Source organism: Budorcas taxicolor, chromosome 12 (genome assembly GCF_023091745.1).
Source record: "Budorcas taxicolor isolate Tak-1 chromosome 12, Takin1.1, whole genome shotgun sequence".
Classification (NCBI taxonomy): Eukaryota; Metazoa; Chordata; class Mammalia; order Artiodactyla; family Bovidae; genus Budorcas; species Budorcas taxicolor.
In genome coordinates, this window is record NC_068921.1 from 72,135,868 (window position 1) to 72,160,206 (window position 24,339).

At 40.3% G+C, this 24,339-nt stretch overlaps 1 protein-coding gene across 1 annotated transcript in view; it reads right to left on the bottom strand.

The window, feature by feature from the left end:
• LOC128057593 (ATP-binding cassette sub-family C member 4-like) overlaps positions 1–24,339 on the bottom strand; it is a 182,887-nt gene that overhangs the window by 42,202 nt on the left and 116,346 nt on the right. The window contains 2 exon segments of the mRNA XM_052650042.1: positions 2,403–2,558; positions 23,453–23,644. Coding sequence (XP_052506002.1) covers positions 2,403–2,558; positions 23,453–23,644 — 348 coding nt within the window.

Below are 24,339 nucleotides of genomic sequence, written 5' to 3' on the forward strand. Positions count from 1 at the left end.
AATTCCATCATCTCCACTACTTTTTTCATAGTGATTCTTCCTAAGGCCCACTTGACTTCACACTTCAGGATGTCTGGCTTCAGGTGAGTGATCATACCATCACAATTATCCAGGTCATTAAGGTCTTTTTGTATATTTCTTCTGTGTATTCTTGCCACCTCTTCTTAATATCTCTTACTTCTGCTAGGTCCATACAATTTCTGTCCTTTATTGTGCCTATCTTTGCATGAAATATTCCCTTGGTATCTCTAATTTTCTTGAAGAGATATCTAGTCTTTCCCATTCTGTTGTTTTCCTCTATTTCTTTACACTGTGTTCTTAAAAAGGCTCTCTTATCTTTCCTTGCTATCCTCTGGAACTCTGCAATCAGATGGATATATCTTTCCTTTTCTCCTTTGCCTTTAGCTTCTCTTCTTTTCTCAGTTATTTGTAAGGCCTTCTCTGACAACCATTTTGCTTTTCTGTATTTCTTTTTCCTGTGCATGGTTTTGATCATCTATTATTTCCTACTATAATCACTAAGTTATGAATCTAATACCCAGTATCAATTCAGTCCCTCACTCGTGTCCGACTCTGTGACCCCATGAACCGCAGCATGACAGGCCTCCCTGTCCACCAACTTCCAGAGTTTACCCAAACTCATGTCCATTGAGTCAGTGATGCCATCCAACCATCTCATCCTCTGTCGTCCCCTTCTTATCCTCCCTTCAAACTTTCCGAACATCAGGGTATTTTCAAAAGAGTCAGATCTTCGCATCTGGTGGCCAAAATATTGGAGTTTCAGCTTCTTTTTTTTTTAATATAAATTTATTTATTTTAATTGGAGGCTAATTACTTTACAATATTGTGTTGGTTTTGCCATATATCAACATGAATCCTCCACAGGTGTACACGTGTTCCCCATCCTGAAACCCTCTCCCACCTCCCTCCCATACCATCCCTATGGGTCATCAGTCCCTCCAATGAACACCCAGGACTGATCTCCTTTAGGATGCACTGGTTGGATATCCTTGCAGTCCACGGGACTCTCAAGAGTTTTCTCCAACACCACAGTTCAAAAGCATCAATTCTTCTGTGCTCAGCTTTCTTTATAGTCCAACTCTCACATCCATACATGACTACTGGAAAAACCATAGCCTTGACTAGTATTGACAAGTATGGACCTTTATTGACAAAGTAATGTCTCTGCTTTTTAATATGCTGTCTAGGTTGGTCATAACTTTCCTTCCAAGGAGTAAGCATCTTTCAATTTCATGGCTTCAATCACCATCTACAGTGATCTTGGAGCCCCCCAAAAAAAGTCACTCACTGTTTCCACTGTTTCCCCATCTATTTGCCACAGTTAGAACTGAACATGGAAAAAAAAGACTGGTTCTAAATCAGGAAAGGAGTACGTCAAGGCTGTATATTGTCACCCTGCTTATTTAACTTATATGCAAAGTACATCATGCAAAATGCAGGGCTGGATGGAGCACAAGCTGGAATCAAGATTTCCAGGAGAAATATCAATCACCTCAGATGTGCAGATGATACCACCCTTATGGCAGAAATTGAAGAGGAACTAAAGAGCCTCTTGATGAAAGTGAAAGAGGAGAGTGACAAAGTTGATTTAAAACTCAACATTGGGAAAACTAAGATCATGGCATCTAGTCCCCAAACAGATGGGGAAACAGTGGAAACTGTGACAGATTTTATCTTTGGGGGCTCCAAAATCACTGCAGATGGTGACTGCAGCCATGAAATTAAAAGACGCTTGCTCCTTTGAAGAAAAATTATGACCAACCTAGACAGCATATAAAAAGCAGAGACATTGCTTTGCCAACAAAGTTCTGTATAGTCAAAGCTATGGTTTGTCCAGTAGTCATGTATGGGTGTGAGACTGGGAAAGATTGAAGGCAGGAAGGGAAGGGATGACAGAAGATGAGATGGGTGGATGGCATCACCGACTAGATGGATATGAGTTTGAACAAGCTCTGGGAGTTGGTGATGGACAAGGAAGCCTGGCATGTGGCAGTCCATAGGGTTGCAAAGTGTCGGACATGACTGGGTGACTGAACTGAACTGAAAACTGAAATAAATCATAATGGAAAAGAATATGAAAAAGTATATATATGCATATACATATATAGATATATCAACTAAATCAACTGAGTCACTTTGCTATACACCAGAAACTAACACAACATTGTACATCAACTATATTTCAATGTAAAATATTTTTTTCCAATCTTGTATGTGATGAGAATATCTGTTGAAAATAGCTGCTGCTAAAAATATGCTCTCTTGGGGGCAAATGGATTAAAATTTTTATCCAATTTGAAAACAAACAAAAATCAAATTAAAATCAATCAAACTTAGATGCCTTATAAAAAGAACATGTGAGAATGCTCTGATGTGCAAACCTGTAATATGATTGACATTTTCTTCCTTAAATCGTGAAGTCCAGCATCTCCTATCCGACAATGATCAACCCAAAGTGAGCCTTTGGGTTCTGACAATCGAAAAACTGCAGAAAAAACAGAACTTTTTCCAGCTCCTGTTCTTCCCACAATGCCAACCTGTAATGAGATCCAGAAGGGGTTAAGAATTAACAACATGCAACAAACCTAGGAGAAACCCTGCCGGTTGAGGAAGAATTTTTAAAGTTCTATGTAGAATGTATTCTAAACATTTCTCAGTCATGGCAACTGTTGAAATTTGGGGCCAGATGATTCATTATTGGGGAATAATTATAGTTGGTTTTGTCTGGATATATGCCCAATATCCTGCATATTGTAGGATTTTCAGTAGTATCTCAGAGCCTAACCACTAGAAACCAGAAACATTGCCCACACTGTGGCAATCAAAAATGTCAGATATTGACAAATGTCCCCTAGTTGAGACCCAATGGTTCAAAGAAGAGTTAAAAATAACAGAATCAATCTATAGGTAGTGAAAAGCCAGCAGTTTCCTAAGTGATTCATAAAAATTAAGTTTAAATTATCTTTATTCCTAATGCCAGGGTATTTCTACATTGAGAATTATATGGATAATTTTACAGCAATGTCAACAAGTCAGAAGTGTTAGACACAAATAACTATTCATTCTCTGAGGGTTCTATTATTTGAGAATAATTTTTTTTTTTGGTAGAAAAACCGAGTTACTTCCTAACATTAAATACCTTAATTATGTTCTGTCCTTGAATAAAACATCTTACAATTGTAAAACGCAGGTCTCACTGTCTTAACGGGCAGCAGCCAATAGGCAAAATTCACATAATGAGATTAATAACACAATTAACATTTGCCATTAATATGGAAATTTTCATCTCAGCACTTCAAAAGGGATTTTAAAAACCAGTTAATACCTACAATCACATCTTAGAAAGACACATGTGAAGTATCAGTCTATTTATTAAAACCAAAACGAAGAGAAATTAAGTGCACTAGTAGTATATTCAAAGATAAACATAAAGCATAGACAGAGAAGCCTGGCAGGCTAAGATCCATGAGGTTGCAAAGAGCCATACAGACTAAGCAGGTATGAGAGATAAGAAAGCAGGTAAAATGCTGGTGAGGAATGAAACTGTGTTGCAAAAGCTAGCTTTTAGATGACTACATTCAAGCATGTATGCAGAAATTGGCTTTTTAATTTTTTTTTAAATCAATGAGTTTGCCCAACTGATGATTCCTGGTGGAAGCTTCCCAAGAGCTACTTTCATCTCTATTTAAGAATCTGCAATCAGTGAGGGATGTAAGATATGCTTTCAATCATTTGTAAATTAATTCAGTAAATTTTAAAAACTCAAGCCTTTAAACAGAAAAGTTAGAACTTTCTGAGGACAGATTATATGTTGGGAATCTCGCATATAATCTGTACAATCAATAATGACATAAAGAAAAGAATCTATCTTTATAGAGATTAAATATAGGAGTCAGACAACTGAGGGACTAACAAACACACACATAATAATAGGGGCTTCACTTCACAACGGACAAAGAATTAATCTCAAAAATATATAAGCAACTCCTGCAGCTCAATTCCAGAAAAATAAAAGACCCAATCAAAAATTGGGCCAAAGAACTAAACAGACATTTCTCCAAAGAAGACATACGGATGGCTAACAAACACATGAAAAGATGCTCAACATCACTCATTATCAGAGAAATGCAAATCAAACCCACAATGAGGTAACATTTCACGCCAGTCAGAATGGCTGCTATCCAAAAGTCTACAAGCAATAAATGCTGGAGAGGGTGTGGAGAAAAGGGAACCCTCTTATACTGTTGTTAGGAATGCAAACTAGTTCAGCCGCTATGGAGAACAGTGTGGAGATTCCTTAAAAAACAGGAAATAGAGCTGCCATATGACGCAGCAATCCCACTGCTAAGCATACACACTGAGAAAACCAGAATTGAAAGAGACATGTATACCCCAACGTTCATCACAGCACTGTTTATAATAGCCAGGACATGGAAACAACCTAGATGTCCATCAGCAGATGAATGGATAAGAAAGCAGTGGTACATATACACAATGGAGTATTACTCAGCCATTAAAAAGAATACATTTGAATCAGTTCTAATGAGGTGGATGAAACTGGAGCCTATTATACAGAGTGAAGTAAGCCAGAAAGAAAAACACCAATACAGCATACTAATGCATATATATGGAATTTAGAAAGATGGTAACGATAACCCTGTATGAGAGACAGCAAAAAAGACACAGATGTATTGAACAGTATTTTCACTCTGTGGGAGAGGGCGAGGGTGGGATGATATGGGAGAATGGCTTTGAAACATGTAAAATATCATATATGAAACGAATTGCCAGTCCAGGTTTGATGTATGATACAGGGTGTTCGGGGCTGGTGCACTGGGATGACCCAGAGGGATGGGATGGGGAGGAAGGTGGGAGGGGGGTTCAGGATGGGGAACACATGTACACTCATGGTGGATTCAAGTCAATGTATTGCAAAACCAATAAAAAAAGGTAAAATAAAATTAATTAATTAAAAAAAAGAATAGGGGCATCAACTGATTTATTTTGGTAACCATTTTGTACCTTATCAGTTCAGTTCAGTTGCTCACTCTTGTCCGACTCTTTGCAACCCTCTGAAAAGCAGCATGCCAGGTCTCTCTGTCCATCACCAACTCCCAGAGTTCACCCAAACCCATGTTCATTGAGTCGGTGATGCCATCCAAACATCTCATCCTCTGTCGTCCCTTTCTCCTCCTGAGCTCAATCTTTCCTAGCATCACGGTCTTTTCAAATGAGTCAGCTCTTCACATCAGATGGCCAAAGTATTGGAGTTTCAGCTTCAACATCAGTCCTTCCAGTGAAAACTCGGGACTGATCTCCTTGCAGTCCAAGGGACTCTCAAGAGTCTTCTCCAACACCACAGTTCAAAACCATCAATTCTTCAGCACTCAGCTTTGTTTATAGTCCAACTCTCATATGCATACATGACTACTGGAAAAACCATAGCTTTGACTACATGGACTTTTATTAGCAAAGTAATGTCTCTGTTTTTTAATAAGCTGTTTAGGTTGTTCATAACTTTCCTTCCAAGGAGTAAACGTCTTTTAATTTCATGGCCATATGCAGTGATTTTCCAGCCCAGAAAAATAAAGTCAGCCACTGTGTTCACTGTTTCCCTATTTATTTGCCATGAAGTGATGGGACCAGATGCCATGATCTTAGTTTTCTGAATGTTGAGCTTTAAGCCAACTTTTTCACTCTCTTCTTTCACTTTCATCAAGAGGCTCTTTAATTCTTCTTCACCTTCTGCCATAAGGGTGGTGTCGTCTGCATATCTGAGGTTATTGATATTTCTCCCGGTAATCTTGATTCCAGCTTGTGCTTCCTGCAGTCCAGTGTTTCTCATGATGTACTCTGCATATACGTTAAATAAGCAGGGTGACAATATACAGCTTTGACGTACTCCTTTTCCTATTTGGAACCAGTCTGTCGTTCCATGTCCAGTTCTAACTGTTGCTTCCTGACCTGCATACAGGTTTCTCAAGAGGCAGGTCAGGTGGTCTGGTATTTCCATCTCTTTTAGAATTTTCCACAGTTTATTGTGATCCTCACAGTCAAAAGTTTGGCATAGTCAATAAAGCAGAAAGATATGTTTTCTTGGAACTCTCGCTTTTTTGATGATTCAGCAGATGTTGGCAATTTGATCTTTGGTTCCTCTGCCTTTTCTAAAACCAGCATGAACATCTGGACGTTCACAGTTCACATATTGCTGAAGCCTGGCTTAGAGAATTTAAACATTACTCACAAGTGTGAGAGATGAATGCAATTGTGCAGTAGTTTGAGCATTCTTTGGCATTGACTTTCATTGAGATTGGAATGAAAACTGACCTTTTTGAGTCCTGTGGCCACTGCTGAGTTTTCCAATTTGCTGGCATATTGACTGCGGCACTTTCATAGCATCATCTTTCAGGATTTGAAATAGCTCAACTGGTATTTCATCACCTCCACTAGCTTTGTTCGTAGTGATGCTTCCTAAGGCCCACTTGATGTCACTTTGTACCTTATGGTAAACTGTAATTTATGTAATTTAAACGGGTCATTCTCTGCATACAGGTAGGTTTTAATGTGTATATATGTGACTTATATGTTCTTTGTATAGGCAGACTTCAAAGATATTGTGGATTTGGCTCTAGACCACCTCAGTAAAGTGAACATCACAAAATAAGGTGAGTCATAGAAATATTTTTGTTTCTCCATGCATAGTAAAGTTATCTTTATACTATAATGTATTTTAACTGTCCAATAGCCTTATGTCTAAAAAGCAATGTACTAATGCATACCTTAGTTTTCAAATAGTTTATTGCTAAAAAGTGTTACATCCAATATGCCAACAAATTTGGAAAATTCAGCAGGGGCCACAGGACTGGAAAAGATCAGTTTTCATTCCAATCCCAAAGAAAGGCAATGTCAAAGAATGCTCAAAATTCTCCAAGCCAGGCTTCAGCAGTACATGAGCCGTGAACTTCCAGATGTTCAAGCTGGTTTTAGAAAAGGCAGAGGAACATGAGATCAAATTGCCAACATCTGCTGGATCATAGAAAGAGCAAGAGATTTCCAGAAAAAACATCTATTTCTGCTTTATTGACTATGCCAAAGCCTTTGACTGTGTGGATCACAACAAGCTGCGGAAAATTCTGAAAGAGATGGGAGTACCAGACCACCTGAACTGCCTCTTGAGAAACCTGTATGCAGGTCAGGAAGCAACAATTAGAACTGGACATAGAACAACAGACTGGTTCCAAATTGAGGAAGGCGTATGTCAAGGCTGTATATTGTCACCCTGCTTATTTAACTTATATGCAGAATACATCATGAGAAATGCTAGGCTGGAGGAAGCACAAGCTGGAATCAAGATTGCCGGGAGAAATATCAATAACCTCAGATATGCAAATGACACCACCCTTATGGCAGAAAGTGAAGAAGAATTAAAGAGCCTTTTGATGAAAGTGAAAGAGGAGAGTGAAAAAGTTGGCTTAAAGCTCAACATTCAGAAAACTAAGATCATGGCATCTGGTCCCATCACTTCATGGCAAATAGACAGGGAAACAGTGACGGACTTCATTTTTATGGGCTCCAAAATCATTGCAGATGGTGACTGCAGCCGTGAAAAAAAGTCAATTGCTCCTTGGAAGAAAAGTTATGGCCAACCTAGAAAGCATATTAAAAAGCAGAGACATTACTTTTCCAACAAAGGTACATCTAGTCAAGGCTATGGTTTTTCCAATAATCCTGTATGGATGTGAGAGTTGGACTTATGAAGAAAGCTGAGTGCCGAAGAATTGATGCGTTTGAACTGTGGTGTTGGAGAAGACTCTTGAGAGTCCCATGGACTGCAAGGAGATCCAACAAGTCCATCCTAAAGGAGATCAGTCCTAAATATTCATTGGAAGGACTGATGCTGAAGCTGAAACTCCACAACTTTGGCCACCTGATGCAAAGAAATGATTGATTTGAAAAGCCCCTGATGCTGGGAAAGATTGAAGGCAGGAGGAGTAGGGGACGACAGAGGATGAGATATTTGGGTGGCAACTCTGACTCAATATACATGAGTCTGAGTAAACTCCAGGAGTTTGTAATGGACAGGGAGGCCTGGCGTGTTGCCGTCCATTGGGCTGGAAAGAGTTGCACATGACTGAGCAACTGAACCAAACTGACAAAGTGCTAACCATCAGAGCATTCAGCAGACTTTAGTAACAGTGAAGACCACTAATCACCATAAAAAATATAATAATAATGAAAAAGTTTGAAATGTTGTGAGAATTACCAAAATGTGATAAAGAGATACAAAGTGTGAAAATGCTATAGGAAAAATGGCACCAGTGGATTTGTTCCTTGCAGATTTGGCACAAATATTCAATTTGTAAAAAATGCAACATATGTGAAGCACAATAAAACCAGCTATGCCTGTATTTCCTGGTGTTCTTATGTGTAAACTGATACACCTCAGGACACAGGTGAGAACTGTGTCTGTGAGAATATGTGTATACTCCTATGCTACCAGCTCCAGTGAAACTGATTCATGTGTGCAAACTGGAACATCTGTAGACTTTGTGTATATGACTGAGATATGCAGGGGCACTGAGAGTTGCTCACGACCACAGGACTGTGAGCTTCAATCGACAGTGAGGAGAATAAGAAAAGATAACTCAAAGAAAATCCGGCTCTGGCTATTTCTACCATTCAGCCATCAAAACTGTAGTCTGAAAGTCTTTAATGATCATCAGTGGGTTTCACCAGTTGCCTATGGAGATCATCAGTATCAGTAAGCTTGAATTCCTAACACAAAAGACACAACAAAAATCTTATTTTAGCAGCTTTGCCAATGCCTGTTTTTTCCAAGAGAGTCAGGATTGGTCTCTGATTGAGTCAGGAGGGACCTGGGACCCTTTGCTGCAGTGCTTATACCAGACAAACATCTCGTCAAACAACAAAATATGAAGAAACTATGAGACTAAAAATAACTGTGTTAAAAAAATAAAAAAATAAAAATAACTGTGTGTATGTGTTAGTCATTCAGTCATGTCCAACTCTCTGTGACCCCATAGACTGTAGCCCACTAGGCTCTTCAGTCCATGGAATTCCCCAGGCAAGAATATTGGAGTGGTTGCCATTCCCTTCTCCAGGGGATCTTCCTGACTCAGGGATCAAATCTGGTTCTCCCACATTGCAGGCAGATTATTTAACATCTGAGCCACCGGAGAAGCCCATGAAAATAACTGCATGTGCGCTCGACTGTAGCAAATTATGGACAAGGAGATTCTAAAAAAGACCAAAAAATAAAAATAAAAAAAAAAAAACCACCCAAACTGCTACTACTGAAGAGCTGAAGGTTAAAATAGGGTATTGTGCATGCCCCCTACACACACCCACCAAAGAAGTGAACACCTAAGCCACCCCTCCAGCCCACCCACTGGACCTGCCCCTACTGTCAGTCCATATAAGGAACCACCTTGGGGAGATAACTAAGAACCTATTCCTTGTCTTCGGTCCCTCTTGCTGCAGTAGAGGCACCAGTAAAGTCTTGCCTGAAATTCTTGTCTTGCCTCTGATTAATTTCAATAAAATGAGAAGCACACCAATTTGTTAGACATTTGCACCTGGATCTCTCTTCACGTATTTGCCTCAATATGATCACCATCCAGTGACCCACACAAAACAGCCACTCCCTTTGACTTCCTCACTTTACTGTCATTATTTCTTTCCCAGGATCATAGACTCAGCTGTCTACCTTACTTCCAGCTTTCCCTGAGTCCAGCAGGCTGCCAAGCCCTGAAGACTCTATTCTTGAAATGTTTCATGACACAATCCCTCATTTTAAGGTCCACATTCAGCACCTGAATGTCAGGCTGCATTACCTTTTCAAAAACAAAATAAACTTTTTTCTTAATCATAATCAGTAGAAATGAATTTGAAAAGCAAATAAATATTAGCCATCACCCAAGCACTCTGATAAAACCATTCTTAAGATGTTGATGTATTTTCTTTCTAGATTTGAGTGTGTGTTCTTTTTTATCCTTTTTATTTTTGCATATGTGTTCTTAAAAATATAAGTTCATATATTTAAAGAAAATGGGATTAATATGATTAATTACTGTAGTAATCTGTTCCCCTATTGGTGAATACTTAGGTGGTCTCAAATATTTTGCTATTATAAATAATTCAGTGTTATATATCCTTATATATATTGTTTTATACAGTCAGCAAAAACAAGACTGGGAGCTGACTATAGCTCAGATCATGATTTCCTTATTGCCAAATTCAGACTTAAATTGAGGAAAGTAGGGAAATCCACAAGACCATTCAGATATGATCTAAATCAAATCCCCTACAATTATACAGTAGAAGTGAGAAATAAATTCAAGGGATTAGATCTGATAGAGTGCCTGAAGAACTATAGATGGAGATTTGTGACATTATGCAGGAGGCAGGGATCAAGACCATCCCCAAGAAAAATAAATGCAAAAGGCAAAATGGTTGTCTGAAGAGGCCTTGCAAATAGCTGTGAAAAGAAGAGAATCAAAAGGCAAAGGATAAAAGGAAAGATATACCCATCTGAATGCAAAGTTCCAAAGAAGAGCAAGAGAGATAGAGAGCCCTTTTAAACAAACAATGCAAAGAAATAGAGGAAAACAATAGAATGGGAAAGACTAGAGATCTCTTCAAGAAAATTAGAGATACAAAGGGAACATTTCATGTAAAGATGGGCACAATAAAGGACAGAAATGGTATGGACCTAATGGAAGGAGAAGATATTAAGAAGAGGTGGCAAGAATATACAGAACTATACAAAAAATATCTTTATGACAGAGATAATCACGATGGTGTGATCACTCACCTAGAGCCAGATATCCTGGAATGTGAAGTCAAGTGGACCTTAGGAAGCATCACTATGAACAAAGCTAGTGGAGGTGATGGAATTCTGGTTGAGCTATTTCAAATCCTAAAAGATGATGCTGTGAAAGTGCTGCACTTAATATACCAACAAATTGGGAAAACTCATCAGTGGTCATAGGACTTTAAAAGATCAGTTTTCATTCCAATCCCAAAAAAAGGCAATGCCAAATAATGCTCAAACTATCACACAATTGCATTCATCTCACACACTAGTAAACTAATGCACAGAATTCTCCAAACCATGCTTCAACAGTATGTGAGCCGTGAACTTCCAGATGTTCAAGCTGGTTTTAGAAAAGGCAGAGAAACCAGAGGCCAAATTGCCAACATCCTCTGGATCATCGAAAAAACAAGAGAGTTCCAGAAAAAACATCTATTTCTGCTTTATTGACTATGCCAAAGCCTTTGACTGCGTGGATCACAATAAACTGTTGGAAATTCCTAGAGATGGGAATACCATACCACCTGACCTGACTCTTGAGAAATCTGTATGCAAGTCAGGAAGCAACAGTTAAAACCGGACATGGAACAACAGACTGGTTCCAAATTGGGAAAGGAGTACGTCAAAATTGAATATTGTCACGCTGCTTATTTAACTTATATGCAGAATACATCGTGAGAAATGTTGGACTGGATGAAGCACAAGCTGGAAGCAAGATTGCTGGGAGAAATATCAATAACTTGAGATATGCAGATTACACCACCCTTATGGCAGAAAGCAAGGAGGAAATAAAGAGCCTCTTGATGAAAGGGAAAGAGGAGAGGGAAAAAATTGGCTTAAAGCTCAACATTCAGAAAATTAAGATCATGGCATCCGGTCCCATCACTTCACGGCAAATAGATAGGGAAAGAGTGACAGACTTCATTTTTTTTGGCTCCAAAATCACTGCAGATGGTGAGTGCAGCCGTGGAATTAAAAGACGCTTGCTCCTTGGAAGAAAAGTTATGACCAACCTAGATAGCATATTAAAAACGCAGAGACATTACTTTGCCAAAATGGTCCATCAGGTCAAAGCTATGGTTTTTCCAGTAGTCGTGTATGGATGTGAGAGTTGGACTATAAAGAAAGCTGAGCTCTGAGAAATTGATGCTTTTGAACTGTGGCGTTGGAGAAGACTCTTGAGAGTCCCTTGGACTGCAAGGAGATCCAACCAGTCCATCCTAAAGGAAATCAGTCCTGAATATTCTTCGGAAGGACTGATGTTGAAGCTGAAACTCTAATACTTTGGCCGCCTGATGCAAAGAACTGACTCATTTTAAAGGACACTGATTCTGGGAAAGACTGAAGGTGGGAGGAGAAGTGGATGACAGAGGTTGAGATGACTGGATGACATCACAAACTCAGTGGACATGAGTCTGAGTAAACTCTGGGAGTTGGTAATGGACAGGGATGCCTGTCATACTGCCATCCACTGGGTCACAGATAATCAGACAAGACTGAGCGACTGAACTAAACTGATATATCCTTAAACCTAAATCTTTGCAAACAACTAAGATACTTCCTTAAGATAAATTTTCAGATTCAGAAATGCTGAGACTCAGGTATGAATCAGATTTTCATGCTGGTCCCACCTCCTGGAATGCCTTTCTCAAACATTTCCACCTGCTGAAATCCTAACCACAAGTCACTAAATGTGTCTTACATGGCTACTCTTTGGGCACATATCTAGAGAAAAACATGGTCCGAAAGGATACATACACTCCAATGTTCATTGCAGCATTATTTATAATAAAGACATGGAAGCAACCTAAAAGTCCAGTGACAGAGGAACAGATAAAAGAGTGTGGTATATATTAACATACAAAACGGAAATTATTCACCATTAAAAAGTGAAATAATGCCATTTGCAGCAAGACGGCTGGACCTAGAGACTGTCATACTGAGCAAAGTCAGACAGAGAAGCAGAAACATCATATAGCATCCTTTATGTCCTGTGCTGTGCATAGTTGCTTCAGTTGTGTCTGACTCTTTGCCACCCGATGGCCTGTAACCTGCCAAGCTCCTCTATCCATGGGATTCTCCAGGGAAGAATACTGGGGTGGGTTGTGATTTCCTCTTCCAGGGATCAAACCCACATTTCCTGAATCTCTTGCATTATAGGCAGATTCTTTACTGCTGCGCCATCAGAGAAGCCCATGATAGCCCTTATATGGGGAATCTAAAAACATTTGATACAAATCAACTTATTTACAAAATAGACTCTCAGACTTGGAGAAGAAACTTACAGTTGCCCAGAGGAAGGCTGTGGGGAAGGAATAGTTAGGGAGTATGGGATCTACATGTACACACCGCTATATTTAAAATGGATAACCAACAAGGACCTACTGTGTAGTAAAGGGAACTCTGCTCAATGTTATGTGGTAGCTTTGATGGGAGGGGAGTTTGGGGAAGAATGGATACATGTATATATATGGCTGAGTCCCTTTGTTGTTCACCTGAAACTATCACAACATTGTTAATCAGCTATACTCCAATAAAAAATAAAAAGCTTAAAAAAAAAAACTCTTTCTTTAATTGTAATCAGTGTAAATGAATCTGAAAAGTAAATAAATACTAGCCATCACCCCAGCACTCTGATAAAACTATTTGTAAGATGTTGATGTGTTTTCTTTCTAGATTTGAATGTGTGTTATTTTTTTCCTTTCTTATTTCTATGTTGTTGTTTAGTCAACTAAGACATATCTGATTTTCTGTGACCCCAATGACTATAGTCTGCCAGGTTCCTCTGTCTATGGGATTTCCCAGGCAAGAATACTGGAGTGGGTTGCCATTTCCCCCTCCAGTGGATCTTCCTGACTCAGGGATCAAATTCACATCTCCTGCTTGGCAGGCTGATTCTTTACCACTGAGCCACCAAGGAAGCCATTATTTCTATATATCTGTTCTTAAGGATAAAAGTTCATATATTGAAACAAAATGGAATCAATATGAACATACTGTTGTAATCTGTTTTTATTTAGATTTCAAAAAATACATTTATTTTAATGACTATATAATATTATAGTATATGTGATCATTTATTTAACAAATTGCCTATTGTTGGATATTTTAGGTGGTCTCCAATATTTTACAGTTATAAATAACTGGTTATATACCCCTGAAGCTAAATCTTTCTTGCTTGCTTGCTAAGTCACTTCAGTCGTGTCCGACTCTGTGCGACCCCATAGACGGCAGCCCACCAGGCTCCCCCATCCCTGGGATCCTCCAGGCAAGAACACTGGAGTGATTTGCCATTTCATAAATCTTTCTAAACAACCTTAATTCTTTCCTGAAGATAAACTCTTAGATGTGGAATTGCTGAGAACCAGGTATGAACATTTTTTTGAGAAGGCTGTTAAGTACTGCCAGCCTACCTCTCAGAAATATGATACCATTTTCTATTCCTACTAGTTTCCTTGCACATTCACAAACCCGTGTGTTATAACTTTGTTTTAATCAACATCAGTTTGATCCCAAAAGGTGGAATCGGTTTCCCATGACATCTTGCTGGAGGTAAAACAGCCACTGGCTCTCTGCCTCCCACATCTGCCCACTCTGCTCCATATGCACTCACTCCTCAGACTAAACTCCCAATGGATGGCTTCATGCCTGACGTGTGCCCCAGGAAGTCACCTGTACAAAACTGCACTCACTAATCTCTCCATCCTTCATCTCCACAAGTCAGCTCCTTGGGCTTTCTGGGTAGTTCTGAGAGTTGAGTATCAATATGTGTGTTACACACCTAGTAGTTCTTTTCCCTGAATGCTCTGCAGATGCCTAATTCTTCATTCACTGAATCAGGGCATCATGTGTTTGCTAATGTTTGTCCCACCTCCTGAAATGACTTTCACAAATGTTTCCACCTACTGAAATCCTAGCAAGTCACTAAGTGTATTTCATATGCCTAATTTCTCAGAAATACTCTACTTGTTCCCTTATGTGGACTTCTCTCAACCCTAGCTGATGTTATATCATTTTGTCTAAACTTCTATAAAAATTATAACTGCTTTCTATATTACAAAGCTGGTACAGGCATTTTCTTATTTCTTCAAGTGATCTGTATGTGCTAAAATCAGGATCTGTATTGAATTTGCCCTTGTATATTTTTATTACCTGAAGTATCCTGAGACTGAAGCTTTCACAGAGAGCTAAGGTTTTTAACTCAGACTGGAGAAATTTATGGATAATCTATTACTATATTATTTAGGTATAGGATAAGCTGGACAGAGAAATAGATATGGCAGATGGATCCCACAGTCATAAATATGATTGCAAATGGCCAACCCCTTATTTACACAGAACAGACAACAATTTATGCAGCATAAGTAGTTAAGGTCATTTTGTGCTATGTGCTAAGTTACTTGAGTCATGTCTGACCCTGTGACCCTATGGACTGAAGCTCATTAGGCTCCTCTGTCCATGGGATTCTCCAGGCAAGAATACTGGAGTGGGTTGCCAAGCCCTTCTTCAGGGGATCTGCCCCATCCAGGGATCGAAACCTGGTCTCTTATGTCTCCTACATTGGCAAGTGGATTCTTTACCACTAGCTCCACCTTAGAAGCCCCTAAGGTCATTTTAGATCCTACGAAAATGACAACCATCTACCTTTGCTCAAGTATTTACAGTGTGCTGGTCTTCATGCTGGGTGTTTATTTTATTTTATTTTTTTATTTAGAGAATACTTTATTAGTTTCTGTAATCAAACCCATGTAGATAAGACCTTACATATTTAATACAGTGTGTTACCCCTGTACAAATGGAAAAAATTATGTTTAACGTTTCTAGACTAATATGGCTGTTAATTTCTGCACAATGCCAACCCAACACAGTACAACTGGGATACTTTTTCCAAAGTTGACAGCACAGCTAAAGTTTCCAAAAATTCAAATTATATATATATATATATAGAGAGAGAGAGAGAGAGAGAGATTTATTTATATAAAAAGACCAATAGAAGTATATTATGCATCAATAGCAGCAACAGCTTTTCCAAGTTCTGCAGTCATCTGAACAAAATTAGAGAGACATCCAGCACACTCCATAAAAAAAAAAAAAGTAAAAAAACAAAACCTCAGAAAACAGCAAAGTTCTGTTACTATTGTGGTACCTGGCCCCCTCCCCCCCCCCCCTTTTTTTTAAATTATGTTTCTCAATCATCATCTGGAAAAAAAAAAAAACATTTTAGAATAAGTCCATGGGGTCACAGAGTCAGACATGACTTAGCAACTGAACAATACACCTCTCCTCACTTTCTTTGTTTCAGCTACACAGAAGTGTCTTACTTTGTTTCAGTTGCAGAACAAAATTAGATGTTAAGTCCCATCAGTTCCATTTTGCAAATGAGGAGATAGAGGTTTATAAGATTAATTAGTTTGCCTGAAATAACAGAGCCCTTAAGTTGCAGCATGGGACTCAAATCCATGTCTGTCAGCCACTTTTTCATTTTGCTGATGGTCTCTTTATCTCCTTAAAGGCCTGATCTGATATTACGCCCCCTCTGTGTAGCTGAAACAGAGAAAGTGGGGAGAGGTGTATTGTTCAGTTGCTAAGTCATGTCTGACTCTATGACCCCATGGACTGCAGCATACTAGACTTCCCTGTCCTTCACTCTCTCCCAGAGTCTGCTCAAACTCATGTTCATTGACTCAATGATGCCATCTAATCATCTCATCTTCTGTCACCCCGTTCACCTCTTGTCCTCAATCTTTCCCAGCATCTACAGTCTTTTCCAAGGAGTTGACTCTTTGCACCAGGTGGCCAAAGTGTTGCAGCTTAAGCATCAGTCTTTCCAATGAATATTCAGGGTTGATTCCCATTAGGATAGACTGATTTCATCTCCTTGGTGTCCAAGAAACTCTCAAAAGTCTTCTCTAGCACCACAGTTTGAAAGTATCAATTCTTTGGTGCTCAGCCTTCTTTATGTAGTTACAGTTAAAAGAACAGGCCTATTATAGAAATCCTAATGCCAGAGAGTTAAAGCATGATGTGGATATGGATGCATAAAATGTGGTGAGTGGGACAAGATGGCACTTGTCAACCCAACACAGTACAACTGGGATACATCGCAGAGAAGAAAAGGGTACTTGAGGTCAGGTGGGCTGGCTGTCAGCAGGAAGAACTGGCACCCACAGCTGGGCTGGGAGAGAAACCTGCAGCTGAGTGAGACAATGGTTCCTGGGAAATGGGCCAAACAGACCTAGTGCCCTGCTTGGAACAGCAAGCCTCATTCTTGATACCATCAGGTGGTTAAAGAGCCGCACATACACTGCTACACTGGGCTATCTCTGACTTCAGGTCCAGGCAGGGCTGAGCCTGTAGGAAATCCCTCCAGTCCCTGTAGGAGTCTGGTATGGGGAAGGCGGGAGTCAGATGAAAACTGCCCGTGATGAAGACAAACTTCACTGGAAAAGATGCAAATAAATGCACTGAAATGACACAGAGTTTGATTATAATGTAAAGGCATGATTTCCAGAATATAAAAGTAAATAAATCTGTAGGGTAAGTGGCACAGAACATTCTAGAGCCTCCTGCTCAGACACAACAGGTGTTTGGGTGATTCACGAGCTCAATTTCATACTGTCAAAGTATAGTTCTTAGAAATCATAAGTTATGACTCATCAAAAATTGCCCATGGGAGAGAAAGGACTTTACTGGGAGATCTTGTTCAAACATGATGCTGAGTCAAGAGGTCTGGGTGAGCCTGAGACTCTGCATTTCTAATAAGTTCCAGGTGATTCAGGTGCTGCTGGCCCTGACACCACCGTCTAAGTCACAAGGAATGAGGAAGCCAGCAGGGCAAGTGGGACAACTGGTGTGCAAGGAGGGGTTGCTGAGAAAATAATATGTTAAAAAAGGAGAAAATGTAGGAGAGCAATATTTTACACATTATAGCAAAGTATAGTATGCATCTGTAAAAATGTAGTATCCAAGTAATAGCTCTGAGCAAGAAAAAAAAATAACAAATGAAAATTAATCTACCTCAAGAGCTGGAAAATGCTTAAAAATGACCCAGTACTCTCTAAAATTATCAAATCAAGCACAAAATCATTTAAGTGAAAAACTCAGCCTCTGTTTGGAATCTAACCAGGAAGCCTAGGGGTCTATTTACCTCATTTTGGGTCTTTATTTTACTAGCTATTTCTTCCATGAATTAGAAACCTCTAGATAGCATATTAAAAAGCAGAGACGTTACTTTGCCAACAAAGGTCTGTCTAGTCAAGGCTATGATTTTTCCAGTAGTCATGTATGGATGTGAGAGTTGGACTGTGAAGAAAGCTGAGTGCCGAAGAATTGATGCTTTTGAGCTGTGTTGTTGGAGAAGACTCCTGAGAGTCCCTTGGACTTCAAGGAGATCCAACCAGTCCATTCTAAAGGAGATCAGTCCTGGGTGTTCTTTGGAAGGAATAATGCTAAAGCTGAAACTCCACTCTGGCCACCTCATGCGAAGAGCTGACTCATTGGAAAAGACTCTGATGCTGGGAGGGATTGGGGGTAGGAGGAGAAGGGGACGACAGAGGATGAGATGGCAGGATGGCATCACCAACTTGATGGACATGAGTTTGAGTGAACTCCGGGAGTTGGTGATGGACAAGGAGGCCTAGCGTGCTACAATTCATGGGGTCACAAAGAGTCGGACACGACTGAGTGACTGAACTGAACTGAACTGATGGTGACTACTACAGTTTCCTGTTGACTTTAATTTCCAGGAATCCGGACAGCAGAGGACATGATGGAAAGGGAACAGAGCCCCACTTCTGCTGGGCAGGCTCACTCCCATGTCCCCCAAAGCAGCCTCTCAATCAAATCCAACACCAAAGAGGTGTCCTGAAGTGTCAGGAGCTGGAACAGGTGAGCAGGAAAGGAAACCTGGGATGTACACAAGTGGAATGAAATCACTTTATGAACACACTGCCCAAGTATCATCTCCAAACACAGAAATGAAGCTAATGGTAATACTAAGAGTTGACCAAAACACGGATCAAAAGTCAAGTTACTGCAATGATTAATTCAGTCTTCAAACTCAATCTTCCCTCACATACTTTAGAACCTCAGATAACCCTAGGATTTGGGGATTTTAAGATAAAAGAATACAAATCTGTTACGGTCTTAAGTTGTACTACAGAGTTTCTTAGATATTTGTATTTTTGGTTTGGGAGAAATTTAAGATCAGCACAAATTAACAGAATTATGTCTACAACAGGAAATCTGATGGACACATTGTCTCCAAGTAAGCAAATATCATCTACAGTGCTCTCAGGGACAGGATTTCATAAAAAGTGTAGCTAATGTAGCTAATGCTTTCCTGCCATAGGAATCCTCGTCTTCCTCCTGACCTACAATGAAAATGAAAACAATTTGGAACAAGTTTTTGCCCTGTCATTAACTGAAGCTTCTCTTTGGTTATCTATCATTTGAGCAGTAAGTTGAATATTCTTTCATGTTAAAAGGGTGCATGCATGCTCAGTCACTAAGTCATGTCCGACTCTTTGTGACCCCATTGACTGTAGCCCACCAGGCTCCTCTGTCCATGGAATTTCCCAGGCAAGAATACTGGAGCAGGTTGTCATTTCCTTCTCCAGAGGATCTTCCCCACCCAGGGACTGAACCCACATCTGCTGCATTGCAGGCAGATTGTTTACCACTGAGCTACCTGAGAAACGTGTGTGTGTTGGTTACTGGTTGCTCAGACCTGTATGTTACTCACTCCCTCTCCTAGCCAGCAGTCCCTCAGTACTCTCACTGTGCCCTGCAGAATGCCTCTTCCTGAGGAACAGAGATGAAAACAAGATGTTATCTGATTCTAAAAAGCCTCAGGGTTCTATGAGATACAGACAAAAATTATAAAGCATGCTACAGATGATACCTCTTATTTTAATTCTGGTAAAACATGTAACCTAAAATTTACCAGCTTAACAATTTCTATTTCAAATCCAAAAGATGATACTGTGAAAGCGCTGCACAGCAAAGCAGTGGCCACAGGACTGGAAAAGGTCAGTGTTCATTCCAATCCCAAAGAAAGGCAATGTTAAAGAGTGTTCAAACTACCACACAACTGCACTCATCTCACACACTAGCAAAGTAATGCTCAAAACTCCCCAAGCTAGGCTTCAATAGTACATGAACCGAGAACTTCCTGATGTTCAAGCTCGATTTAGAAAAGGCAGAGGAACCAGAGATCACATTGTCAACATCCGTCGGATCAAAGAAAAAGCAAGAGAGTTCCACAAAAACATCTACTTCTGCTTTATTGGCTACGCCAGTATACGTCAAGACTGTATATTGTCACCCTGCTTATTTAACTTATATGCAGAGTATAACACGCAAAATGCCAGGCTGGCTGAAGCACAAGCTGGAATCAAGATTGCAGGAAGAGCATATCAAAAACCTCAGACACACAGATGACACCACCTTTATGGCAGAAAGAGAAGAGGAACTAAAGAGCCTCTTGATGAAAGTGAAAGAAGAGTGTGAAAAAGCTGGCTTAAAACTCAACATTCAAAAAGTGAAGATCATGGCATCTGTTCCAATCACTTCATGACAAATAGACAGGGAAACAGTGACAGACTTTATTATTTGGGGGGCTCTAAAATCACTGCCTGGTGGCTCAGACGGTTAAGTGTCTGTCTACAATGAGGGAGACCTGAGTTCGATGCCTGGGTTGGGAAGATCCCCTGGAGAAGGAAATGGCAATCCACTCCAGTACTATTGCCTGGAAAATCCCACGGACAGAGGACCCTGGTAGGCTACAGTCCATGGGGTCGCAAAGAGTCAGACACGACTGAGTGACTTCACGAACTAAAATCACTACAGATGGTGACTGCAGCCATGAAATTAAATATGCTTTCTCCTTGGAAGAAAAGCTATGACCAACCTAGACAGCATATTAAAAAAGCAGAGACATTACTTTATCAACAAATGTCCATATAGTCAAAGCTATGGTTTTTCCAATAGACATGTATGGATGTGAAAATTGGACAATAAAGAAGGCTGAATGCCAGAGAATTGATGCTTCTGAGCTGTGGTATTGGAGAAGATTCTTGAAAGTCCCTTGGACTGCAAGGAGATCCAAGCAGGAATCAGTCCTGCATGAACCCTAAGGGAAATCAGTCCTGAATATTCATTGGAAGGACTGATGCTGAAGCTGAATCTCCAATACTTTGGCCTCATGATATGAAGAACTGACTCATTTGAAAAGACCCTGATGCTGGGAAAGATTGAAGGTAGGAAGAGAAGGGGACGACAGCAGATGAGATGGTTGGATGGCATCACCGACTTGATGGACGTGAGTTTAAGCAAGCTCCAGGAGTTGGTGATGAACAGGGAAGCCTGGTGTGCTGCAGTCCATGGGGTCAGAGAGAGTCAGACACGACTAAGTGACTGACCTGAATTGAATAATTTTTAAGAGGACAGTTTAGTGTTAAATGCATTCACAGCATTAAACCAATCTCCAGAATATTTCCTGTCATGTAAAACTGAAATTCTGTACCCAATAAACTCAGCTCCCTATCCCTCTCGCTCCAGTCCCTGGCTACCAATATTCTACTGTCTGTCTTTATAAATTTGACTGCCCTAGGATTCTCATACATGGAATCATATAGTATTCATTCCTTTTGTTTCTAGCTTATTTCACTTAACATGATGTCCTCAAGACTCACCTATAGATTAGAATTTTCTTTCTTTTTAAGGTTGAATAATAATATTTCATTGTAGGGATATACTATATTGTAAAAAAGTGAATTCGCTCAGTCATGTCCAACTCTTTGCGACTCCACGGACAGCAGGCTCCTCCATCCATGGGATTTTCTAGGCAAGAGTACTGGAGTGAGTTGCCATTTCCTTCTCCAGAGAACAACCCAGGGATCGAACCCAGGTCTCCCACATTGTAGACAGACGCTTTCCGTCTGAGCCACCACTTGATCTTAGCCAAAAGGCCAAGATTTGTTTATCTACTCATCTGATGATAGATATTAATACTTGGGATTCTTCCAGCTTTTGGCTACTGTGAATAATACTGCTATGAACATAGGTATATCATACATGCTATCTTTAAAGAATATATATAATGCTGATTAAAAATCAAAGATCTTACAGAAGCAGATACATTAAGATTAACTCAGAAGATGAGGGGGCTTCCCTGGTGGCTCAGACGGTAAGGAATCCGGCTGCAATGCAGGAGACCCGGGTTTGATTCCTGGGTGGGAAAGATGCCCTGGAGAAGCAAATGGCAACCCACTCCAATAATCTTGCCGGGAGAATTCCATGGACACACAGTCCATGGAGTCGCAAAGAGTCAGATATGACTGAGCGAGTAACACTTCCACTCAGAAAGTGAGATTTTTCACCAGCCTCATGACAGAAGGGAAGGGGCAGCCATGTGCACACCGGAAGCAGGGAGGGCATGTTACTTTGGGAGAATCTACACAGGAGCTGGGTGCAGAGGGGGTGGGAATGTTAGGACCCAAGGATGGCGAGGGAGGTGGGGAAGAGCGTCCTACGACTTCGTCTGTTCTGGTTTAGTCTCTTCTTCAAGCATCTCTCCTGGTCTGAGTTGGGAGACCCAAGCTGAGTGTGAAAGGAACGTCACCAGCAGGCACGGATGCTGGCAGGACCGGGACACAAACCTCCTTATCGTCTCCCACATGGATCCTCCTGTTCCTTTTGGGTTGCTTTCATCTACTTTAAGCAAATCTCTGGGCCCTGCCTCCATGGGGGCTTTGGTTCCTCAGTCCTGATGAGTCATGATTCTGGGCTCTTCTCTGATGGTCACACAGTCCCTGTTTGGAGAGGACCTGGGGCTGAACTATGGTTTGAGCATCATCTTACCCAGGCCAGTAAGGATCAGATGTGTGCTAAAGAAAGAAGCAGCCTGTGGGGTGAGAGCAGGGGGATGACAGCTAAGTGTGGATGAGTGGAAGACAAGTCTATGGCAAGGCCAAGGGATAGAGGAGGAGGCTGCAACTGAAAGGCATCATGGGAGGAAGAGAAGATTCCAGAAGTACAAAGAAGAAAAGATGGCAAGAAATGAGATATAGGAGAGTTAGAGACAGGGAGCCAGGGCTGACTTCCAAGACTCCTCATGAATAATCAGGTAAAACATACAGTATCCTGGCTCAGGTTAAGTTCCAGGTCCAGGGCCCAGGGCCCTCCAACCACCATGAGGGAGAAAGAAATGCTGGGGTCCCCCTTCCATGGTCAATTTCCAAGAATGATGCGCTTCTCATGTCACTACACAACTTCCCAGGTGGCACTAGTGGTAAAGAACCTGCTTCAGTGCAGGAAACGTAAGAGATGCGGGTTTGATCGCTGGGTTGGGAAGGTCCCCTGGAGGAGTATATGGCAACCTACTCCAGTATTCTTGCCTGGAGAATTCCATGGATGGAGGAGCCTAATGAGCTACAGCCCATGGGGTTGCAAAGACTTGGACACAACTGAAGCAACTTATTGAACGTGCATCCTTGAGGAACAAAGAATCCCCTGACACAGCAACAAGGAAGCCAAGAACAAATAGGGTGCTAATTCTTTAGCTGGATTTTAAAGATACAACTGGGTTAAACAAACCTTTTTTCTTGATTCAATGACTGTGGTCAGGTTCTTCAATACCAGAGGCCCATCTAAGGTGTGCCTGAAGTAAACAGTGTTAAACCAAATCCTTCCTTTATTAGTCCAGGGTGGCGGGGGACGATCCTTGTATTCCCAGGGAGCTTCTTTCTCAAGGTCTAAATATTCCATCACTCTTTCTACTGAAATCATCTGAAAGACACATCACATCACATGGGTCAGGACACAGGGTCTGATTTATAGGTGTTCCAAGATTGTAAATGAGATGTTCTGCTTTTACACATAATTGGTTTTAAATATCTCACATCTTATCATTCCCAAAGGATGGAAATAGGAGTTTGATGAGGCCTTTGATGATTTCTAAACTTGCTCATCATCTTGTAATACTTTCATTTAGGATTTCATCCTTGAACATCATATTAAAACTAAAAGAATTATAGAACTGAATGATAAAATTTTATTTACCTACTTTTTCCATATGGATAAAAGAAACAAGATAATTTTGTTAAAGAAAAGAATACTTATGGACACCAATCGGTAATGTGTGGCTACAAAAGGGCCATTCTGAGAAGCGGTTTATCCTACCAGAAAGAAGGGACATTAGCAAATTCAGATGTTCAACACATACAGGAATAAATGCTAAAACGAAGTAGGTGTACCTATTAATTAAACAAACAAAAATCCCTCAAAATACTGAATCATTTTACCAAGAATGGGAATTATCTATTAATAAGCAAAAATAAACAAGTTCCTAAGAAATTAGCATATACTCTCTCTAGAATTTCAGAAACTTACCCCTACTTTCATTATACTTTAAGAGTATAATAACGAAGAGACATTTATTTTACTTGAAGACAGCTTAAATGAATATAAAACCTGCCAATGTG